Genomic DNA, 22256 nt, shown 5'->3' with positions numbered 1-22256 from the left:
GTTTCCCAGTTAAACGAGTTAATATAGCATCACAATCAGTCTAACCACTTTAACCCTATTTTATACTTTGGCTATAAAAACATAGCTGATCTACAAGCTCACAACACGTTGTGAGCTTGTAGATCGGCTATTTTGGAAAGACCTTTAAAAATGGGGAATAATTTAGAAATCATTAACACAAATCTTCTTTCATGGGAGTTCCTGGCACAAAATATTTTCAGATGGAGGTCCGCGGCCAATTACATTTGGGGGTCCTTGACATGAAAAAGTTTGAGAACCAGCGCATTAAAGAGTATAAAGTATAAAAATATAAAATGTTTAAATCTATAATATGAACCTGTTGTAGTAGTAGTAATAATAGATTATTGTGACTTATTTGACTGTATTCCAGTTTCTATAACAGCTGTAGACAGGATGTCCAGTGGAAACTCAGCATCCATCAGACGTGAGTTCTATTAAAACACATGGAACCAACAAACTGATAGTGGTTTAGTCACATCTGTGATCTTTATGACTATTATATTTATTTTTCCATCCAGGGAAGATCAGGTCAGAACTGAGAATTGTTCTGATTGGGGAAAGACATGGAGGTGAACCCAGTGGAAAGAGTTCAGTAGGAAACATCATCCTGGGCAGAGATGTTTTTGACACAAGCAGAATAACATCTAAGAGTGTCATGAGACAAAAGGAAGTGTCAGGCAGAAAGGTCACTGTGGTAGACACTCCAGGATGGATGTCTGATCATCCCCTAGATCTGACCCCAACACTGACTCAGTTAGAAATACAACAGAGTGTGAATCTGTGTCCTCTAGGACCCCATGCCTTTGTCCTAGTGATCAGATTGGACAGACCATATGTAGGAACAGGGATGTCAGCAGAAGAGCATGTGAGATTTCTCCTCAGTGACAGAGTGTGGAAACACACTATTGTGGTGTTTACTGTTGGTGATAAAAACAACATCAGACCTGATCTCATTAAATCTGACTCTGACCTCAGATATCTTACTGAGAAATGTCAAGGTCGCTTCATTGTTCTTAACATTAGTGACAGAGGAAGTAGAAGTGGGGTCACAAAGCTGATGAATATGATAGATCAGATGGTGAAGAGTAATGGTTGTCACTATGAGACAGAAGAACACGTCTCAGAGGAACTGAAGGAGAGAACTATCAGAAGAAGAGCAGAACAAAGGAGGACAGACGCTCAGAAACAAACTGGACTTCCAAAACACATTGGTATGTTTTGTTTTCTTTAAGTGACAATTTGCTAATTTTTAACCTAAATCTCATTTTATGATGTGAGGAGATTGTACTGGCAAAGAAACAAAATCGTCTTGTATTCTGTTTTTATTTGACTTGCTGGTGCAATGTTATTGTTTAAGCCATTCAAACCAGGAAAACATCTGTGTCATTTTAGATTTTAGCGTGGGCTAATCAAAAATAACAGATCTACAAGCTCAAAGCGTGTCACTTTGTGCCGCACTATGAGTTTGTACATCTGCTATTTTAAACATTTTTTAAAATGTATTTAACACAAATCTTCTCTCCTGAGGGTCCCTGGCAAAAAACATCTTCAGATGGGGGTACACAGGCCTAAATATCAATGTGGGGGTCCTTTACACAAAATAGTTTGAGAACTACTTAGTGCAGCAGATTAGCAATAAAATCGTTCACTTTTTGTAAGAAGCGTGAAACTTTTCAGCAGAGTTGTGTGGAGGGAAGTCTGATTTGAGCTCTGAGAGATCAAATGCAAGATGGCCAGCAATCCACTAGGTCTAATAAATAATTGTGGAACTAAATACTGTAGAGAAACCTTTAAGGTGTTCTTTCCAACTAAGTTGGGGTTGCCCATTCATTTGACGATACTTTGGAGATTGCCAGAACCCAAGATCATTTAAATCAAGGTCAAATTACATACTGTAGTAATACGTATATTTTAGCTTGGACACTGGATTATACTGCAAAATAGTGAAACTTTACTTCCAAATTAAAATAATAAACTTTTGGTGGTAGTCTATTTTAATACTATATTAGAATGACAATAATCAAGGTTTAAGGTTGTTCTTTATTGTCACATCTTGTGTACAGGAAAGAGAGAAAAACAAGACCAAAACAATATTAGTGATAATAATGATAATACATTTGAGTGCAGCTTTGGCACACTTGCATCGTCCAGTACACCCTTTGGTGCAGTGACAACAGATACATTCATGGCGCAATTTTGCTTCCGGGGCGAGTGGTCCAAAACGGGTGCCATCCAGTTATTTCCATTATCCAGCCCCAATCAGATGGCTCTGGCATCTCTGGTTCCAGGACCAATGTCTGGTTCCAACAGTTGGCCTTGTAGCAAATGCGCTTGATGTGTTGCTTGAGTGCTGCCTGCGTTGGAGGAATGTTCTCTAGTGTTCTTGACTTCTGTGTGAAGAGCTGTTTCCGGGCATCATTCTCTTCGTGCACTCTCTGGTTTGGTCATACACGAGCACCTCAAATCGCTTTAGCAGGAACATTGATCCTTCACTGACCTCACTTGGCATGCATAGGAGTTCACTGAAAGCCTCATTCACCTCTGGGAATGACTTCCAAGTTTCACAGGCAGTGTTCTTTCCTCTGCCAGCAAACACAGACACAATGTCGCACCCGGTGAAAGCGTGAAAGACTGGGAGAGTCAGACACTGTGTTGGAGTCATTGTGGCAACCATTTCATGAACAGCTACAGTATGTACTGAAAGCTTGATCCAACAAAGGCAACCCACAGCTCATCGGGACCCATCTTCCTGAATGAAGCCAAAGCCAGTACTACCACATCAATATCAACAGTACATATGGTCACCATCTTACACCCCCTTTGCACAGACACATGCAGAAGCAGACAAGTGTCAGCCCCCTCTTGCGAACATGGGGCAATGCAGGTCAAGTTTGAATCAGCAGGAGAACAGAGGACTCCACTTCCATTAGTTGCATAAAGTTCCTTGCCCTCTGCTAGAGGAATGTTAATTAATTGTCTGAACCCCTTCAGGTGTGTCATTGTTGATGTCGCCTATATAAGAGACCAGTGTTTGTTACATTGCCATTTGTTGATTCTGAGGAAATCACAAAAAATAAATTAGCCACATTTTTAACTTGACCTCGACCTAAATGCATTTCCTTGAAAACTGGTGATTTTGAAAGTATCACCAAATGAAAAGGCATCCCCTATATAGTTGGAATTGATACTTTAAACGTTTTTCTACTGTGTTTGGTTCCAAACTTAAGTTGGACTAGCGGCCATTTTGGATTTGACCTCTCACGGTCCTCAGAGGTCAAATCTGACTTCCCTCCACATCTGAAAATGAACATTATGGCATATACCAACTATACTGAAGGTTTCATGCTTCTTACAAAAAGTGCACGATTTTCTAAAAAGAATTAGCTTATCCACTGTACTAACTGGTTTAGAAGGCATTTGTTGAATCGGCCTCAGGTCTTAATGGGTTAAACATATTAACCCGGGTGTCCCTAAAAGCTCACAATGCGTAAGGAGCTATTTTCTGTTTGAAACCCGGGTGTCCACTATTCAGCATAATTATGACAGGCGCGTACGGTGGGTTCTAACGTGGACCGGGCCAGATTCCTAACCTAACAGTTTTTTTAAAAGCACCTGGAGCGTCCGTTGATCGTTGTAGTTGGGAAGCAGCTTAGTTTGGGTTGAGCTGCTGGCTCGTCGATAACAGAGAGGTCTGTAGGCGCAACTGCGCCGCTGGAATCCGGGGAGCAGGGGCGCACTGGTATGGTGCTGTTGGCCGCGGCGATGGTTGCTGGTGGTGGCGGGTCTGGCGTTGTGGTGGGCGCTGCTGGTTGTGGCCCCACTGGCCCCCCACCAGCAGCCGCTGGTGGGGCAGTCGTCACCGCTGGCACGGTGATGAGCGCTGGTGTCCTGGCACTGCTGCTGTCCTCCTTTGCTGGCGTCTTGCTGGAGCTGGCGGCGAAGTGTAGTAGCATGCTGCTCTGGACGAATCGTTTTTTGGTTGGTGGCTTGAGCTTCTTCATGTTGTAGAGTAGTAGACTAGTCACAAGTCACAACAATAATGAAATGTAGAGCTATCTCTGGACCCGCTTTATACTGTTTACCTGGCAAGAGAACCGGTTTGACGGGGAAACCGGTTTTTAATGGCCCCCCCATTAACAATTCGGCCGAATACAAATAAGCCCGACTTGAAAACAAAGGCGAATTCCTGTGGTTGGCTACAAGAGAATAGGGTGAGGGGCCAATGTTGGGGCTAATGTTGTTATGTTGATTTTTTGTTTTTTTTCCCCTGGGGGAGCAGAATTTTCCAGACCGGGCCATGGCCCCATTGGCCTCTATGACGGTACGCCCTTGAATTATGATGAAGTATATAGGGCTTAACCCCATGAAGCCTAGCATCCCTATTCTAGGGAAAAAGCTGATCTACAAGCTCAAAACGTGTCGCATTGCGCCGTGTTGTGAGGTTGTAGTGGTAATATTTAGTGTAGAGTGAAAACAGGAGGAGGCCTAGTATAGTTCCCTGGGGGACTCCACTCAAAGTATAGGGTTGATGTGGTTTAGTGGTTGAGGAACAAAGCTACAATGTTTTAAACATATCGTTGCTGTAGGACGGAAACCTTGTCCATGCCCAAAACGGTGCAACACAACAAGTTGTCGATCAGCTATTTCCCCAAAATAGGGATAGGTTTCATCGCATTGTGAGCTTGTAGATCTGCTATTGTCACTATTTTGGGGGACTTTGTTTTAATAGGGGCACCCGGGTTAGCATGTTTAAACAATTTCACCAGCAAATACAATTGTAGATCTGCTATTTTCACTACTTTTGTGTGCGACACTCTGAAGTAGGACGTTAATTTACAGCAAAAATATATTTTGTTAAAATATTGAAAACAGCAGCTCAAGCTACCAATGTGTCATGTTGGGAAGCAATATGAGCTTGTGGATCAGCTATTTTAGCTATTTAAAACTAAAACCTTGAACGTGTGGTTAAACAAATTAAAAGTAAACCATGTTTTCTCTGACAGGACTGACTGACCTCCGGATCGTGTTGTTGGGAAGGCAGTACTCCGGGAAGAGTTCAGCAGGAAACACCATTCTGACAGGAAGTGGTTTTAAAGTTAGTCAGGCAGGTCAGAGGTCAGTGCAGTGTGAGGTGAGACAGGGTGAAGTAGCAGGGAGACAGGTGACAGTGGTGGACTCACCAGGCTGGTGGTACAACAGTCCACTACAGGACATCTCAGAGATGGACAAACTGGAGATCCAGAACAGTGTGTCTCTCTGTCCTCCTGGACCACATGCTGCTCTTCTGACGGTTCCTCTTCATGAAGCATTCACCAAAGCACAGAGAGTAGCAGTAGAGGAACACATGACACTTCTGTCACAGAGTCTCTGGAGTCACTCTATGGTACTGTTCACCTATGGAGACTGTCTGGGAGACAGAAGCATTGAGCAGCACATTGAGGCTGAAGGAGAAGACCTCCGCTGGCTTCTTGACAAATGTGGGAACAGATATCATGTCTTCAACATTGAGAAGACAGATGACACTCAGGTCACACAGCTATTTGAAAAGATAGATGAGATGGTGGCAGGAAACAGAGGTGGACACTGTGAAGTTGAGGGAGATGAGAAGATGTCAGAGAGGAAGAGGAACATAGAGGAACATGTCCAGACATTTCTGAAGAAGACACACAGACAAAGAGATGCTCTGAAAGCTCTGTCTGAAGGTAATGTTTATAGAAATCTAATCTGGCAGGTAAATTATCATTAATAATAATAATAACAACAATAATAATAATAATAATACAACATCACTTGTAGGGATGATGATGAGTACCGAAAATAGCCAATCTACAAGCTCACAATTGCGACACGTTGTGAGCTTGTAAATCTGCTATTGTATCTACTTTTGAAAAACAACTGACTGTGGATTTTATTAATTCTGAACCAATGAAAAGTATTAACAAGAGCGTGTGACTAAATAATAACTACATTGGATCCATTGGAACAAAGTCTCTTTTTTTTTTTACATTTCCTGAAAAGTAACAGTTTGGGGACATACAAGGTTTCTACCTGACAGTGATGATATGAAGGCTGCTGTAAAATAAAAGTTTGATTATGATTGATGTAATGACCAACTGATTGACATCTACCCTAATTTTTTTTTATGAAAACAGACCTGAGTTGGCTCTGTACTTATTTTTGTGTAATGTTCTCCCCAGAATAGGGATGCAGGGGTTCAAGTGGTTAATTCATTCATTGATTAATTAATTAATTAACAAATTCATTAATTTTCAACACATTTACATAAATCACATGAGAACATATAGTATCAGATATAAAAATATCTTAAGGGAGGACCGGCCTTTGGACCACGTCGTCACGCTCATGTCACCATGACTCAGACATGACCATATGGAGTTCCCAATGCAGCTACGCCCACATATGGAATGTGTTGTCTAACCTCAATGTGTCAGCATGGCATTAGGTGCAAACAAATCAGTCAGCTCCATATATGGGCACAAAAGGGGGTATGCCCATATATGGGCATATACTGATGACATCAGGGATCTCCATATATGGGCATAAAAGGGACAAGGACTGACAGAAGCAGAGATCTCAATATATGGGCATATTGGTCGGATCAGCGGTGTGAGGGCCATACATTAATTTTACTGTTCTGTGGTCAGTTCAGTCAGAATTGTTATTAATAATTCATATAACTCAATCTCTGAATATAAGTACGTGTGTGTGTGTGTGTGTGTGTGTGTGTGTGTGTGTGTGTGTGTGTGTGTGTGTGTGTGTGTGTGTCAGGAGAGTATCAGAGTCTATCAGATGTGAGATTGATGGTGGTTGGTGGAGAGCAGAATGACAGGAACACAGCTGGAAATCGCATTCTGCAGCAGTATGTGTTTAAAGAAACTCTATTCAAGGTGAGTAATATGATATCAATGTGATGTTATAATGAAAGAAATAGACTGTAAAGACATGAAATATTAATGTTTTCTGATGATGATAATGTTTAAGTAACTGCTGTCATGAATGTTTAACCCCTTTCACCTTTGTGTCCCAACTTTTTTCTAAAATGTTTCACAATAGCAGATCTACAAGCTCACAACCTGCCAGATACTGTAGTGACGTGTTGTGAGCTTGTACATCTATTTTAGAATAGCCATAGATTAAGTATTTGCATATTATATGATAATATGATATTATTATATGAGAATTATATGAAACTGAAATTAGTCCAGTATTCTGACAGTTAATAAAAACACAGTTATTACTTAGCTGGACAATGCTTGGCAAAAATAGCCAAAGTAAAAGCTCACAATGCGTAAGGAGCTAATGACATGCCACTAAAGGGACACCAGGTTGAAAGTGGTAAATAAAGAAAGCTAGAAAAAAGAAAATGCAGGTAAATACTGCTACTGCTACTACTACTACTACTACTACTAATACTACTACTACTACTACTAGATAACTAGAGGTTTGGGCCGCTTCGCGGCCCTCACATCTAGGCCCGATCAAAGAATACTGCGGCCAGAAAAAAAGGAAAGCTGCTGTGGCTAAAATGTTAGGATGTAGTAGGAAATGTAGTTTTTTATTAACCGTACACTATGTAAGTACATTGAAGGCGGGGAAAGAAGCCTATATTATAGTCAGAGCTCTGATCAACAGTCTGGGGCAAGTTTCGGGGCAAGTGGAGTGTTCGTGTGTTGACCAACCCCATTTTGGAGGTCATTTCAATTAAAGTAGTAAGATAGGATAATAATAAATATAGCTGCAAGCAGTGATAAACAGGGCCTAGGAATGAAAGCCAAAAAGCAATATGCAATAATAGCTCAATAAGAAATAGAAACACATTAGATTGAACTTGAGACAAAGCAGCCCATGCAATTAACAAATGAGCATTCTCAACAGCAGAGCAGAGTGCTGAGGGATTGTGGATATTGTAATGCATCTCTGTATTGTGTTGCTTATAATGCAAAAAAGTAAGAAAGATAATACTAATTTAAAAATCAAAGAATCTGTTGATCAAATGTCAATGTGTCATTTTTCTTAAGTCTGGGTAGCTCAGTTGGAAGAGCTCTAGACTCTGAAGGGTATAGAGCATTGTAACAGGTATAGACTTAACTGTGTTTGTTAATGTTGCTACCCTTTAAATGGCCATGGCCATTAAGGTGGCATTGGGTGCTTAAAGTTAAATATTTGAAAAACTACACATTATTTAAAAGAAAAAGCATAGGTGTCCACAGGCACCTGGATGTTTAAAAGTTTGAATGGAGTTTCTAAGTGAAAGTATGTAGGAGGAGTAGGGTGCGAAAGGGTGCTAAGAATATAGTCTATAAATAGTGAAGATATAATAGTGTCCTGCTCCTGCAGCGAACCCACAATAAAGACTGTAAATTACAGGGGAAACTACTTTTCAGCTCGACCCAGCTGAGGTGGTCATATATAGCACGCAGGGGAGCAATCCGGGGTTAGGAAACTCACTCATGGACACCTCAACCCATGGCCATAGACAGGATTTGAACCCTCAACCTTCAGACTCACAGGCTGCCACACTACTGATTGAGCTAAAGCTCTGTCAGTGGTGTCTATTGAAGATGCCTTCTGTCATGAACCGAGCCCCTGTTTCACTAACACTAAGATCAGTGGTTCACAAACATTTACCAATAGAGAAATTGTATGTCTCCTCGGAACCGAAACTAGTGAAAATAGCCGATCTACTATCTCACAACTTTTCAGATAGCAACGCGTTGTGAGCTTGTAGATTGTCTATTTTCACTAGTTTCCGTTCCGAGGAGACAAAAAATGTCTTTATTGGTAAATCGTTTGGTTTGGTTCATAATGGACGGAAGGAATTATAGATATCAACAGACACTATCAGGGAGGCCATATTTCTAGCTCAATGAGAAGAGAGGCAGCATGTGAGTCCAAAAGTCGCTGGTTTCGAACCCTGTCCCCAACAATGTGTTGAGGTGATCATGATTTGGCATTCTTATGTTTACACATAGTGTTTCTTGAGGATACGCGTAGGCGTTGTTTTACTGAGGTTAGGATTAGTGAGGGTGGGTGAGGGGGCGGGGGGGGGGGGGGGGGGGGGGGCATTGCACAAAACATGACCTTGTTAATTAATGCATATGCAATTTTTAAAGATAACATGGAATGCCTTTTTGAGAGTAGTTATTTTCAATGTATCAATGTATATATGTGAGCTTGTAGATAGGCTACTTTCACTAGTTTCGGTTCCGAGGAGACATACAATTTCTCTATTGATAAATGGTTTGTGAACCCGATCTTAGTGTTAGTGAAACAGGGGCTTGGTTCATGACAGAAGGCAAGAGTTTATGATCTTCAACAGACACCATCAGGCTGGCTGTAGCTATAGCTCAATTGGCAGTGTGGCAGCCTGTGAATCCCAAGGTCAAGGGTTCGACTCCTGTCTATGACCATGGGTTGAGGTGTCCATGAGTGAGTTTTTAACCCTGCATTGCTCCCCTGCATGCTAGCCACAATCCCTCAGCACTCTGCTAAGCTGTTCAGAAAGCTAATTTGTTAATTGCATTGGCCGCTTTGTCTCAAATTCAATCTATTCTGTTTCTAAGTGTTATTGTGCTATTGTTGCACATTGCTTTTTGCCCTCATTCCTCTGCCCCCCTTTATCACTGCTTGCAGCTATATTTGTATTTGTATTTTTTTTTATTGATTTATTAAGTAAAATTAACACTGATAATTGCAATGTGTATTTCAATAGTATGGTTGTGAATATCAACATCAATATCAACTACATCTCCAGATATATTTAGGTTGTTCAATTATTTCATATAGTTAACTAGAAAAAGTGCTCCTCGGAGCACAGGTCTCCGCCAGGTCAGGTAGGTTATTGTGGTTTGCGTGCAGATGTTTGGACAACATTTTTATTATACATATTCTTGTAAAAAATCTGCCTCCTGGTGCCGCTATAAAAAGGCAATGTTAAAAGGGTGGCATTTGTTCCTCAACATGCAAAACTTCTCCTGCAGACTTTCGATGTCATTCTTAGCCAATCAGGATGAAATATGAAAAATCAAACAGATCCGTCTTGATCACATGACTATTTTGATCTTGTGTACCGATTTGCGTAAAGCTTGGATTAAATCTGAAGGAGTAATATAAAAAAAAAATTTCACATAAGTCGGCCTCCTGGTGGCGCTATAAAATGCAGATGTGAAAAATGCAGGGCACAGGTTTTTCGTTGGCCTCTAGGGGGTGTGTATACAAAGTTTTACACAGATCGCTGCAGTTATAGGTAAAAAAACGAATTGGCCTGTTATAACGCCACCATGAGGCTGATTTGAACATTTTCAAGTGGCATTTCTTCCTCAGCTTAGTGGGAATTTCACGGAAATTGCGTGCTGTGCATTTGAGGCATTTTGTTCAAAACGGAGCAAACTTTGGAAGCCAATCTTAGCCAATCAGGATGGAATATGAGAAATCTGAAATACCAGTTTTGTTTAATGACTATAGAGATACTGTGTCGCGATTTGCGTTAAGTTTGGACAAAATCTGTATGAGTACTGTAAAATGTTCTTTTTTTGCATAAATTGGCAAATATGTGCACAAAATAAGTTAAACAGTGAGCAAATAACAAAAGCGGTTAACAAAATATAACTCTCTCAGCTCACCCTACCTCCATGGGCAAACCAACCAATAAAGGTGAGCAGGTGAGAGCCATTATTTATAGACACTGAGGCCACCCACAGCGACACTCCCACCACCAAGGTGCCAATGAGGTGCCTTCATCAATCACATACCAATAATCCAATCCAGTGCACAAATATAATCCTCATTTGGCTCCTACAGAGTGTGTGTGTGAATGGTTTAGCTCCGATCAAGCCAACAGTACCGGAGATTAGCTGTCCACAGACAGAACGGACGGACATGGTGCAAAACATCTCAGCCATGCCTTTCGGCCTGGCGTAATCGTCGCCTGGCGGAGACGATTACTTATTACGAGTTTTATTTCATGAAGTGTAACTGTGGCACTGTTAGACAAAGCGAAGGAGAATGATTTCAGTGAGATAATCTCTAACAAGTTTGAGACAAACTCTGAGGACAGAAGAGAATCAAGGTTTTGATTATTATGACTAACATACAGCAAACCTCATATTCCAGGAGTTTAAAACCCAGACTAAACTGGCACAATGTGTCAGACAACAGGAACGAGTTGCTGACAGAAATGTGAGTGTGGTGAACTGTACAGACTGGTCAACTACACCTCCATCACAGAAGATCAAAGACGTTCTTCTACACGGTGTGACTCTGTGTTCTCCTGGACCCCATGCTGTCCTGGTGACTGTTGATGTCAGGTCCAGTTTCTCTGAAGCTGACAGGAGATCAGTGGAGGAACACATGGAGCTGCTGGGGGACAGAGTCTGGAGAAACACTCTGGTTCTGTTCACACAGGGATGGTGGCTGGAAGAGAGATGTGTTGAGGAGTACATAGAGTCTGAAGGAGAACCTCTAAGGTGGATCCTGGAGAAATGTGGCCACAGGTACCATGTTCTAGATGGTGTCAAGTGGGACATTTCAGAAGTAGAAAAGCTGATGAAGAAAACGGAAGACATGGTGATGATGAACAGAGGACACTTCAAGGTGGGACGTGAGACAAGAAAGAAGACACTGCTTGACAGACTGAAAGGAAAGAAAACATTTACAGAAGAAGAATGGAACAGAGGAGAGGAGGAATGGAAGAAGAGAGAGCAGGAGATGATAGAGAGGATGTTGAGGTTTGTGGTGCCGGAGCCAGAAGAACCAACCCTGCCAGAAGAATGGAAGAAGACAGAGCAGAAGATGAGAGAGAGGATGTTGAGGTTTGTGGTGACAGTGCCAGAAGAACCAAGCATGGATCTAGAAGATGGTGAGTATAATGGATCTGTTAACAGACTTCAATGTGATCGTTCTTATAGTGACTTTTATCAGATAAACTCACAAAGACACTTGAAAAGCAGTTACCTGCACTTTGTTAATTCCTCATTCAGTAATAGTGCACATGATTTCAAATGATCTCATTGTAAAAGGTATATGTTAACATTATAATATGTTATAATCCTTATAATCGATAATAATAATGCCTAGTTGTAGTTGTTTTTTTCTTCTTGTACTTTCATCATTGTAAATGGCTGTTGTCTTTGTGTTCCAGTGAGTGGTGGAACGCCATCTGAGACAGGAAGTGTATACAGCTGGTCAACTGACGAGGTTTCATCCTCACATCATGGATCAATAGCGCCCTCTTCAGGATATGGCAGCAGTGATACTCTGAACCAGGCCTCCACTGATTATAAAGTTTCGTTAATGAATACGATTTTTCATAGACTAAAAGGAAAGACAACATTAACAGAAGAAGACTGGAACAGACGACAAGAACAATGGAGGAGGAGAGAGCAGGAGACGATAGACAGGATGTTGAAGTTTGTAGTGATGGAGCCTGAAGAACCAAGCCTGCCAGCTGTCAGGAGAAGTAACAGAATGGACCACAGTCCTCCAAGCAGTGAGTATCAATATAATTGATCTGCTAAAAGACTTTAAAGTTATCGTTCTTACAGTGACTTTAATAAATGTGACATTTCTTCAGCAGATAAACTGAAATGTGATTTAATACTTGAGAAAACACGACACAGACTTTAAGATTCACCTTTCAGTAACAATGCATGTGAACCGAAGTTGAATGTATGACATATGTGTATGTAATATTATTATTATTATTATTATTGATAATGATACTGATAAGTTGCACTTTTTCTTCTTGTATTATTATCATTGTAAATGTCTTGCTGTCTTGTGTTCCAGTGAGTGGTGGAACGTTATCTGAGACACTGAGACACTTGCCACCTGACAAGGTTTCTGATTGGCTGCAGAAGAGACATCCTGAACCAATAGCGTCCTCTTCAGGAGCCGACACCACAAGTGAAGCTTCTACCCAGCCAGTGAGAGATGAAGATTCACTTTGACATCAATCACGCACATTACCATACATATAATAATTATTGGTTTCATTAAGGGACATATTTGTACCTCCAAAATAAGTCTTAGTGTAGATGCACACATTTTGTATAATAGTATACATGCTAATCTCCAAATGGACACAATCATATGTACTTAATTACTAAGTCGTTATTTATTTATTTGTTCAATTCAATTCAATTAGGTCTCCTAGAATCTGTTCCTAGACAAGAGAAGAGAAGAGTTGAAATTAGAGAAAAATAAAAGACGAAATACAGCAAAGAAATATCATATGGGATTCACCCAAAACCTAAAACCTCACCTCCAACAAACGTGTCATAAAATGACATTAATGTTTAAATCATCATCATTCTGACAATTCAGAAACATCTGTAACATTCTGTAAAGTGAAAAATTGGTACACATTATCTCTATAGTCAAGTGATCAAGACGGATCCGTCCTACTTGTCATATTCCATTCTGATTGGCAAATTCCGAACATTGCTGCCCCACACCTGACCTGGTGAAGACCTGTGCTCCGAGGAGCACTTTTTCTAGTTAGGGTGTGTGTTCACCAAGTGTGTGTTTCCTCGCCTAAAGTTGAGTTGAGAATATTTCAACTCTGGCTTTGGCGGACACAGCACCTTGTAGATACATACAGACTATGCTTTATGTAAGCATTTACAATTGAACTGGGTTCATGGATTAAGTCACTTAAAAGATGCTGCAACATTCTGATTTTTATTTTCTTAGACAGGCTGAATCTGGCTGAAAATTATGTCTAATGATTTTTCCTCTTCATTCTTAGGCACTATGTGTAAATATGTCTTCAGAAGAAAAGGAGGATGAGGATTCTGGTGAGAGACATGGATCATATTCATCTTTTACACAGTAAGCCTCCAAGTTGCCTCTGATCCACTAACTGTCCTCTGTCTTTACTCTCTACAGAAGACTGCATGAACATGATGAAGATGATGAAGAAGATAGAAAGTGGAGAGGAAGGTAAATAATGTAACTCTCCTTAATCAATTCTACAATGAACTGTGAGTATTGGTGTGAATACAACGTGAAGGATTACACACAACTAAATGTTTTCTCTTTAATGTCCTTCCTGTAGAGCTGAACCAAACTGATCTGGATGATTATGATAATGGTAGGTGAGAGTTTAATGAATGAATGAATAATACATCTATGATTCATACATCTAAATCTACACCTGGACAAACTGTGGAATTCATCTCTCTCAGAATGTTGTTCCCTCTCACATCATGAGAACATTTGACTTGATGATTCTCATGTTTCTGTCCATGATTAAGCCCTGGTCCTGAAGCTGAGCTTTTCAATAGGATAAATACTGTATAATACAATATCACCAATATTGTGTAAATATGCGTAACTGCTGTTATTTGTCCCTCCAGATGAGGTGTACTTGGGATCATGCTGTGAAAAATGCCAACATGTCCAGCAGGTCAGTTTGAATCAGATACTCTTCTTGATATACGTACAGTATAGTATGTATGTAATACACGTAATGATCGTGTGTGTCTGTGTGTGTGTGTGAGTGTGTGTGTGTGTGTGTGTGTGTGTGTGTGTGTGTGTGTGTGTGTGTGTGTGTGTGTGTGTGTGTGTGTGTGTGTGTGTGTGTGTGTGTGTGTGTGTGTGTGTGTGTGTGTGTGCGTGCGTGTGCGTGTGTGTTTGCTTGGTAGAGCTACGGCGATGAGATGATCATTCCTGAGAAACTCTCCAGAGGACGCTTGCAGTGAGTCTGGACATCACTTTGACATCATCTGGTTTCATACTGTAGCGAACCGAAGTCTGACAGAAGTGTGTGTCTGGGTGTGTGTGTGTGTGTGTGTGTGTGTTCATTCTTTAGGGCTCAGCTGGAAGGACAGCGGACATATGAGTGTGCATTAACAGGCTTGATATTTGAGGCGTCTGAGCAAGTTCTGGTGAGTTATTCCATCCTGTCCTGGTCCAAGTTCAACGAGTTCGTCCAGAACCCTTGGACGATTGCTGGTCCCATATTCAACGTACAGACAGTCAACAAGGATGCATCTGCCCTCAAGTCCATCCAGTTCCCCCACTCCCTGTGCCTGGCTGGTGAGAAGATATGCTGCCTCTGACATATTTATCATTGACTGTACAACTACACATCTTCCATGTATAATATCATTTTACAATATGGTCCAAATTATAGTATCCTACAGTGATATTTCTGTTACACTATTGTCTGTCTTCATGCATTTTGCATTTTGTCTTGTTGTCTCTATAAAACTGTCCGCCCATCCTTCCTCCTCTTTATCTTCACCTGCAGGCCAGGAAAAAGAGAAAGTATTTGCTGCTCTACACTTCACTGGCAAGGATCCCATCATTGAGAGAGTCCAGTCCTCTGGTAGTCATCTAAAGTGGCAGGTGTCCTCCCTGTGTCCTGTGGGTGCCATCGCCCTGGACACTCAGCAGGATGAACACCACGGAGCGGTGCTGATCTACAAGGATCTGGGGAGTAGTGTCGATACTCATACTTTCCGCATCTACCTCGCCCTCAACTCCAGCTCATGGCATGAAGTAAGGATGGCACTAAGATGGAGACTGCATGCAAGATTGCATGTGTTGCCAACAGTTTAGCTCAGCATTTACACAAACATAGTGTATAATGATAATCATGTGAAACTGTCAGAACCTACCTTTTAATATAACAAATAAAGGAGCTCTGTTAACCAGGAGGGTTATCTGTTCAGATGCAGTTTAACTTTGGTTTTGACTCATCAGATATGACTCCTCTTTGGTAGCAATCTGTCTAGTTGAACTAACAACCATAGGCAGCATCTTTACTGTCTCCACCAGGCCAGAGGACTGAAGACCGGAGATTATGTTTTCGCTTCTGTCCGTCCGTGTGTGTGTGTGTGTGTGGTCTGTATATCTGTGAACAGCTCATCCCCGGCACTGTTGGACCAATCGTTGTGAAACTTTGCATGCACATGGTGGCGCTATAACAGGCCACTTCACGTTTTGGCCTACAGAGTACCAAAGTCCTGACGTCACTCCCACTACTCCTGGGTCAGGGCGTTATTTCTTGTGTGGAAAATCCCCATAGGGGAATCTTAGATCACCTCATATAAGAACTGTGTTCCAAAAATAAACAAATCACCCGATATCGTCAGGTATGTGTCGTTTATGATTGAGTTGCATTTGATAACGTCTGTGTTTGGAGAAAGAAAAACATATTTTCTTACCCTTTGGATAAATGTGTACTTTTTAACCGCCAGTTGATGCTTCATATCCATATGAGTAAAATCGCCCGGCAGAGTTTATTTCTGGAACACAGTTCTTACATGACGAGATCTAAGATTCCCCTATGGTTGTGTGAATGTGTGAGTGATTGGGTCAATGTGATTGGGTTCAATGTATGCACATTGTAAAGAGCTTTGGATCACAGCTGGTCATTTTATCAATGATCTGTCATCAATATTTGTATGTTAATATTAGTTTAGGACTTGACTTTAACTATTCTCAGAATAATGCTTGACTGCTCAGAACAAATCAATTTGTTCTCATTTTGACTAACACTTTAACATGACCTTCAGTATTGAGTATTGATAACCTGTCAGTTTACATCTAGTTGGCTTTAAGGAAGTGACTGTTTTTCTTTTACCTTCCCTACTCCCCTGTCTCTTGTCCTCCTTCTCTCCTTTTGTCTTAACCTTGTCCTCCTGTTGTCCTTATGTGTGGCAGGACATCAAGCGGGAGTTAGAGTTTGAGAAAGGACATTTCTGTAGAGTTTACAAGAATCCCAACTGTCTACTGGTAGAGGGGAAGTACCAGCTCATGAGTAAGCCAAGAGAGGAGATTCACCCTGAGGTGAGTTTGTCTTGATGCTCATTCAGCTTATAGCATGGTGGATTATTTATTGGTAAAGGTGTAGTTTGGTATACCTATGAACATGCTGTCTGTATAATGAATATAATGATTAATATGTCCGTGCAGAACTTGCCATTCACCCTGAAACCAACTGAGTTCAAAGGCTACTTTGAAGCCAGCTTCAAGCAGCCACTTCCCGTCACATTTAATGTTAAACTAAGAGGCTCTGACGATACTACCTGGTCTGCCAACATTCAACAAGGTACCTAATGGACACAGTCCCATGTCTACTTGAACGTCATTGTCTGTGTTGACTTCTGAATGATGACACCTATCTTTTGTTCTCTTGTCAGGTGACTTGGAGAAGAAGCAAAGCATGTTACAAGTACTACTTGGTTGGTTTCAGCTGGGCTCGAGACAAAGCAATCCATGTAAGCATAATTCATTTAGTTTACTTTGTGTGATATCAGTATTTTCAGCATTGTAGAATCAGATTTCCATCTCGCACGCTGCACGCTGCATGCCCGCACGCATTTCTTTGGGCTGTCAAAGTGAGTGCAGTAACTGATTAATTTATGATACACCTCATACATCCCACAAATCCACCCAATCAGAACTAGCCGTTGCTCTGATGTCATCTGAATGCTGATCGATTCAAACGATATGGAAAAATAACCTCTGTATTTAACCTGGGAAAAAGAGACACCAGTCGTATATTTCCAGAAAGGTCAGCGCTGTGATTAATAATCATGATTAATCATAGCTAACCTGTAATGAATCTGATTAAAATTCTTACTCTTTTGAAAACCCTACGTCTCCCCCCCCCCCCCCCCACACACACACACACAACAGGTATTATTGTCTCCGCCAGGCCGAAGGCATGGCGAGAGAGTATGTTTTACCCCTTTTCCGTCCGTCCGTCCGTCCGTCCGTTCCGTGTGTCCGTGTGTGTGTCCGTGTGTGTGTCCGTCTGTCACCAGCTAATCTCCGGCACCGTTGGCCCGGTCGCTCCGAAACTGTGCACACACACTCCCTGGATGCCAATTCAGAACCTCTGCCCCAAATCTTTCACATGGGCCTGTTATAGCGCCACCAGGAGGCCGATTTGTGCAAAACCCATTTTTTTATATTACTCCTAAAAATGTTATCCAAACGTCATGCAAATCGGTACACAGTATCACTATAGTCATGTGATCAACACGGATCTGTCCGATTTCCCATATTCCATCCTCATTGCCTAAGGTTGCCTTCCAAAGTTTGCAGGATTGGTCCGTTTTGAACAAAAAGCCTCAAAGTATACACACAGCTTGGGATTTCCGTGAAATTTCACACGCACATTCCCACTAGGCCGAGGAAGAAATGCCACCCTTCTCACATTGGCCTGTTATAGCGCCACCAGCAGGTCTAAATTAGCAAAACAAATTTTTGGAACAAAATGCCTCAAATCATGAATGCAGTGTCAATGCAAGAATAAATGGCACGGTTGGCACCCTTTTCACATTGGCCTATTATAGCGCCACCAGGAGGCCAGAATAACGTACCTGACCTGGCGGAGACCTGTGCTCCGAGGAGCACTTTTTCTAGTTATCTTTCTCTTTGACCTCTCTACTTTGCCAATATAGTCACCTAAGTAATTAATTAAAAAAAAATTAAGTAAAAAAGGCACGTTCTAGACTCTAGTGCCTAGAGCCTGTCATAATAGCATGCACTGGGCCTGTCATCTGTAGGTGAGGCTACAGTGTCTCTTCTAGAAGAACAGTGTAATGTAACTATGTATTGTTGTCTGTAGGTGAGGCTACAGTGTCTCTTCTAGAAGAACAGTGTAATGTAACTATGTATTGTTGTCTGTAGGTGAGGCTACAGTGTCTCTTCTAGAAGAACAGTGTAATGTAACTATGTATTGTTGTCTGTAGGTGAGGCTACAGTGTCTCTTCTAGAACAGCAGAGTCTTCATCCTGACTCAGAACCAAACACAGAGCCTGACTCACATCATGTTCAGGTAATGATTAATCAAAAACTGATTGAATCTTTAGACCAGGGGGCGCCGATTTATGTCCACGCTATTGGGTGCGCAACGCGTGCATGCGCGGGCTAATTTGGTACCAAAAATGTACTCCATGAAGTGAAGATATCGGAGTTTTTTTATTTTTATTTTTTTGTGATGAATTTGTGATGGGTGCTCGTTATTTCCCCTGGGGGCTTTAGCCCCGAGGCACCCACAGTATCGGCGCCCTTGCTTTAGACTAAAGAGAAGACAGGTCTGTCAGAGACACAGGACACATGACACTGTTTGAAAGACTGGAGAAAAAAATACATTTACTACTGAAGTATAAGATAAGACCTTTATTGATTCCCGTGGGGGAAATTCAGGTGTTGCAGCAAAAACAGCAGCAGTAAGTATTAAACACAGGATAGGTACTAAGAGAGAGAAGAATAAAATAACATAAAAATAACATAACATGAAATAAATGTACTTGGAATGGAACAGACAAGAACAATGGAAAATGAGAGACAAAGTTAAAGTTTGTGGTGACGGAGCCACTCAACCTAATGACGTGTCTGAGGGTTTGTCTGTCACAGTAACCTATGGTTTTAACCTGGGCTTTAGAAAGTGACTTGACTTGAGGATATTTTTCATCATAAAATGAATGTTGAATATAGAGAGTAGACTAAACTTACCGAACTAGACTTTATCACCCAGTCTTTACCCTGGGGGGTCAGCCCGTTGTAACTAAAATGTGTGAACTTATTCTGGTGAGATCTATACAATAATGTATGATCTACTTGCTCTATAATTTCCAGATCAAGAGTATGACTTCACACACTCCTTATTTCAAAAACACTCATGACAACAGAAATATGTATCCAGTTCATTTATATCTCCAACACATCTGTTCAGGACAGCCTACTGGTCATTCCCTTAGAATGTGTTTTTAATTAATTAAATTATTAATGGATGTTCATATAAGCATCTATAATGCAGCCATAATGTCTATTCAGTTTTACAAATGTATAGTTAAGTAACCTATTGTGGAGTTGTAATGTATTTTGTCTACACACAGAGTGATGGGTCCAGTACAACAGCATTAAAACCAAGCCTCTCTGGTGGATTCAGTGATGATGAAACAGTGGCTGAAGGTGTAATGCAGGTTGCCGGTTAGTTTCCTTTTTCTACTATCATTCAAACTATTATACAGTATTTATTTTAACATACTTAATGTACTGGGGGGATTAGCATTTAAATGAATATAGTGCTGCTTAAGTTATCAACTGAAGACGCATTTAATTTGTCATTGAATATTTTGTCTAGTGTTTGATGCAACGTGTGGCTTTAGAATATGTTAGTTTTCTTCACATCATGAACATGAAAGTCATTTCTGTTACAGTATCGACTGATTCTTGTTTTCTCTCAGGTGCATCAGCTGTGACAGAACCTCAGATTAGTCAGACAACAGGTAAGATCTTTACTCTCTGACCTTTATGTTTGACCCTCAGTCATCAATGTCATTCATCTTTAACAAGTTCATTAAACCTCTACTTTTCTGAGGGCAGAAGTCAAATACCATTTTAGTGTATGTTTGTTTTCTTTTTCTTTGTTTGTGAAGATAACTTTGTGAAGAAGAACTGGGGTGACCTAATTCGGCGCGTCACAGATGTTATGGGTATAGCAGATGACCTCTATCAAAAAGAAATTCTCTCAGATGAGACCTATCAGGAAATCTGGATCGCAAGGCCCAGGCAAGCTCAAATGAGAATACTGCTTCACACTGTAAATCTAAAAGGAACTGCTGCAATATCAGCATTCTACGAGGCTCTGCAGCAGCACGAGTCGTGTCTCTTCAATGATCTGGTCCACTGACCCCAGAGATGGTCCAGGGTCCCCCAGAGAATGGTCCACTGACCCAAGGAGGAGACCCTGCTGTACTGTAGGACTGTACAGTACACAGTATCATTTGTACATTTGATTTGTACATTTTATAAATGTCAGCCCCTCTTGTACAGAATGTAAACTTGACACACATGGTGTGATAATAAAATGCACTTTTATATTTGTGAGAGAACCTGTTTTTATTGATTTTGATTGAATACTTTATTAACAGTTTGCAAATAGTACAGCGGTGCAATTATACAAGTAATGCTAAAAGGATAACACACAAAGGCCTGAGGGCTTGTTTCCATTGTGGTCCTACTGTATGTATTCAATTCATCAAGACATAAAGACATACAATGCTATACAAGAAATCATCAATACCAGCAGGAGCAATAAAAAGTATATTTACAGATAACTGCTGGCAAGCTAGAAGACTTATCTAGGTCTGTTCAAACAGATGCTCTTTTATTGCGCTTTTGAAAGAGGGATTCACAGTTTATAATGGCTGATGGTGGGCGTTCCACATTTTGGTGGCGTAATAGTAGAGTAATAGTAGAATGAATGTGCTGAATTCTACTGCCGTTTCTAACTTCAGTGAAGTAGTTTGACAGATACATGGGCACTGGTCCTCTGTACTCTCTGAGCTTGTAGATCTGCTATTTTTGGCTAATGTTCCCCTCAGAAAAGGAATTCTAGGATTGGTTAATGTAAAAAAAATAAAGTTACATCACACAATCATTTGGTGGCCCCCCCTGTAGTAACTCTGGTCCTCAGAGTTACTAGGGGTCCTCAGAGTTACTACCCCTGTTGAAGACCCCTGCTCCACAGTGCAGTGAGGTTAAGAAACACGCCCTCTGTTCCTACATTACATTTTAATGTGTCCTTACACAGACTGCCCAGCAGAGGGAGCCAGTGTTTCAGAGGGAGGAACTTTTAAGACAGCAGGAACTTTGAACCAGTGAGTGTAGCTGATGTATGACTGTTACAAATGATTATAACTATCTATACTGTCAGTCACCACATCTCGTCAGGCTGTCAGGACATAACTCAGAGGAACAGTTTTGGTCCATTGGGGGGAATGGGTGTCTACGGTTTTCTGAGAACTGAAAAAAGCATATAGGCCTGTGCTGGTGGCCTGAACCCACTGAGCTTAATGTCCAACATCGTTTTCTCACTCAACAGTAAACAAACCAACATACAGTATAAGTGTATACAGCGTATCTGCACATTTATAAAGTGACAATTTAATGACTTTTAAGACCTTTACCAACCTGCCCAAATTGTCAAATATTACGTAAGAAAGAGGCAAACGTTGTGAAAATATGTGATCTACAAGCCCACAACGCCTCACACTGAGAGGCGTTGTGAGCTTGTAGATCGGCTATTTTCACAATATTTATCAGTGGAACCAAGTCAAACTAAATGTATTGCCTACAATTCCAAGTGCTTGTCAGGGGAGGGGGGTCCCCAGTTCAAATATGATTATTTTGGGGGGTCCCCAGTTCAAATATGATCACAGCCTGAAAAGTTTGGGAACACTTGACTT

At 41.1% G+C, this 22256-nt stretch overlaps 1 protein-coding gene across 1 annotated transcript; it reads left to right on the top strand.

Annotated features, from left to right (window-relative positions):
* Positions 1–414: 414 nt before the first annotated feature.
* Positions 415–20810, top strand: LOC308081610 (uncharacterized protein; the record flags this gene model as incomplete). Its single annotated transcript, XM_080457971.1, has 21 exons — positions 415–445; positions 540–1232; positions 5025–5723; positions 6811–6929; positions 11155–11899; positions 12182–12529; positions 12829–12965; positions 13790–13838; positions 13930–13983; positions 14099–14134; positions 14400–14449; positions 14688–14740; positions 14855–15081; positions 15296–15546; positions 16714–16839; positions 16966–17101; positions 17193–17270; positions 18753–18838; positions 19902–19995; positions 20253–20294; positions 20445–20810. The coding sequence occupies 21 exons, from the start codon at positions 415–417 to the stop codon at positions 20696–20698; spliced, it is 4308 nt and encodes a 1435-aa protein (XP_080314097.1). The 3' UTR covers positions 20699–20810.
* Between the last annotated feature and the right edge of the window lie 1446 nt (positions 20811–22256).

This window comes from Gymnoscopelus braueri (genome assembly GCF_963280865.1).
Source record: "Gymnoscopelus braueri genome assembly, contig: SCAFFOLD_51, whole genome shotgun sequence".
NCBI classification, from domain to species: domain Eukaryota; kingdom Metazoa; phylum Chordata; class Actinopteri; order Myctophiformes; family Myctophidae; genus Gymnoscopelus; species Gymnoscopelus braueri.
Note: the sequence above shows the minus strand (reverse complement) of the source record. Positions and strands in the feature narration are given on the sequence as shown.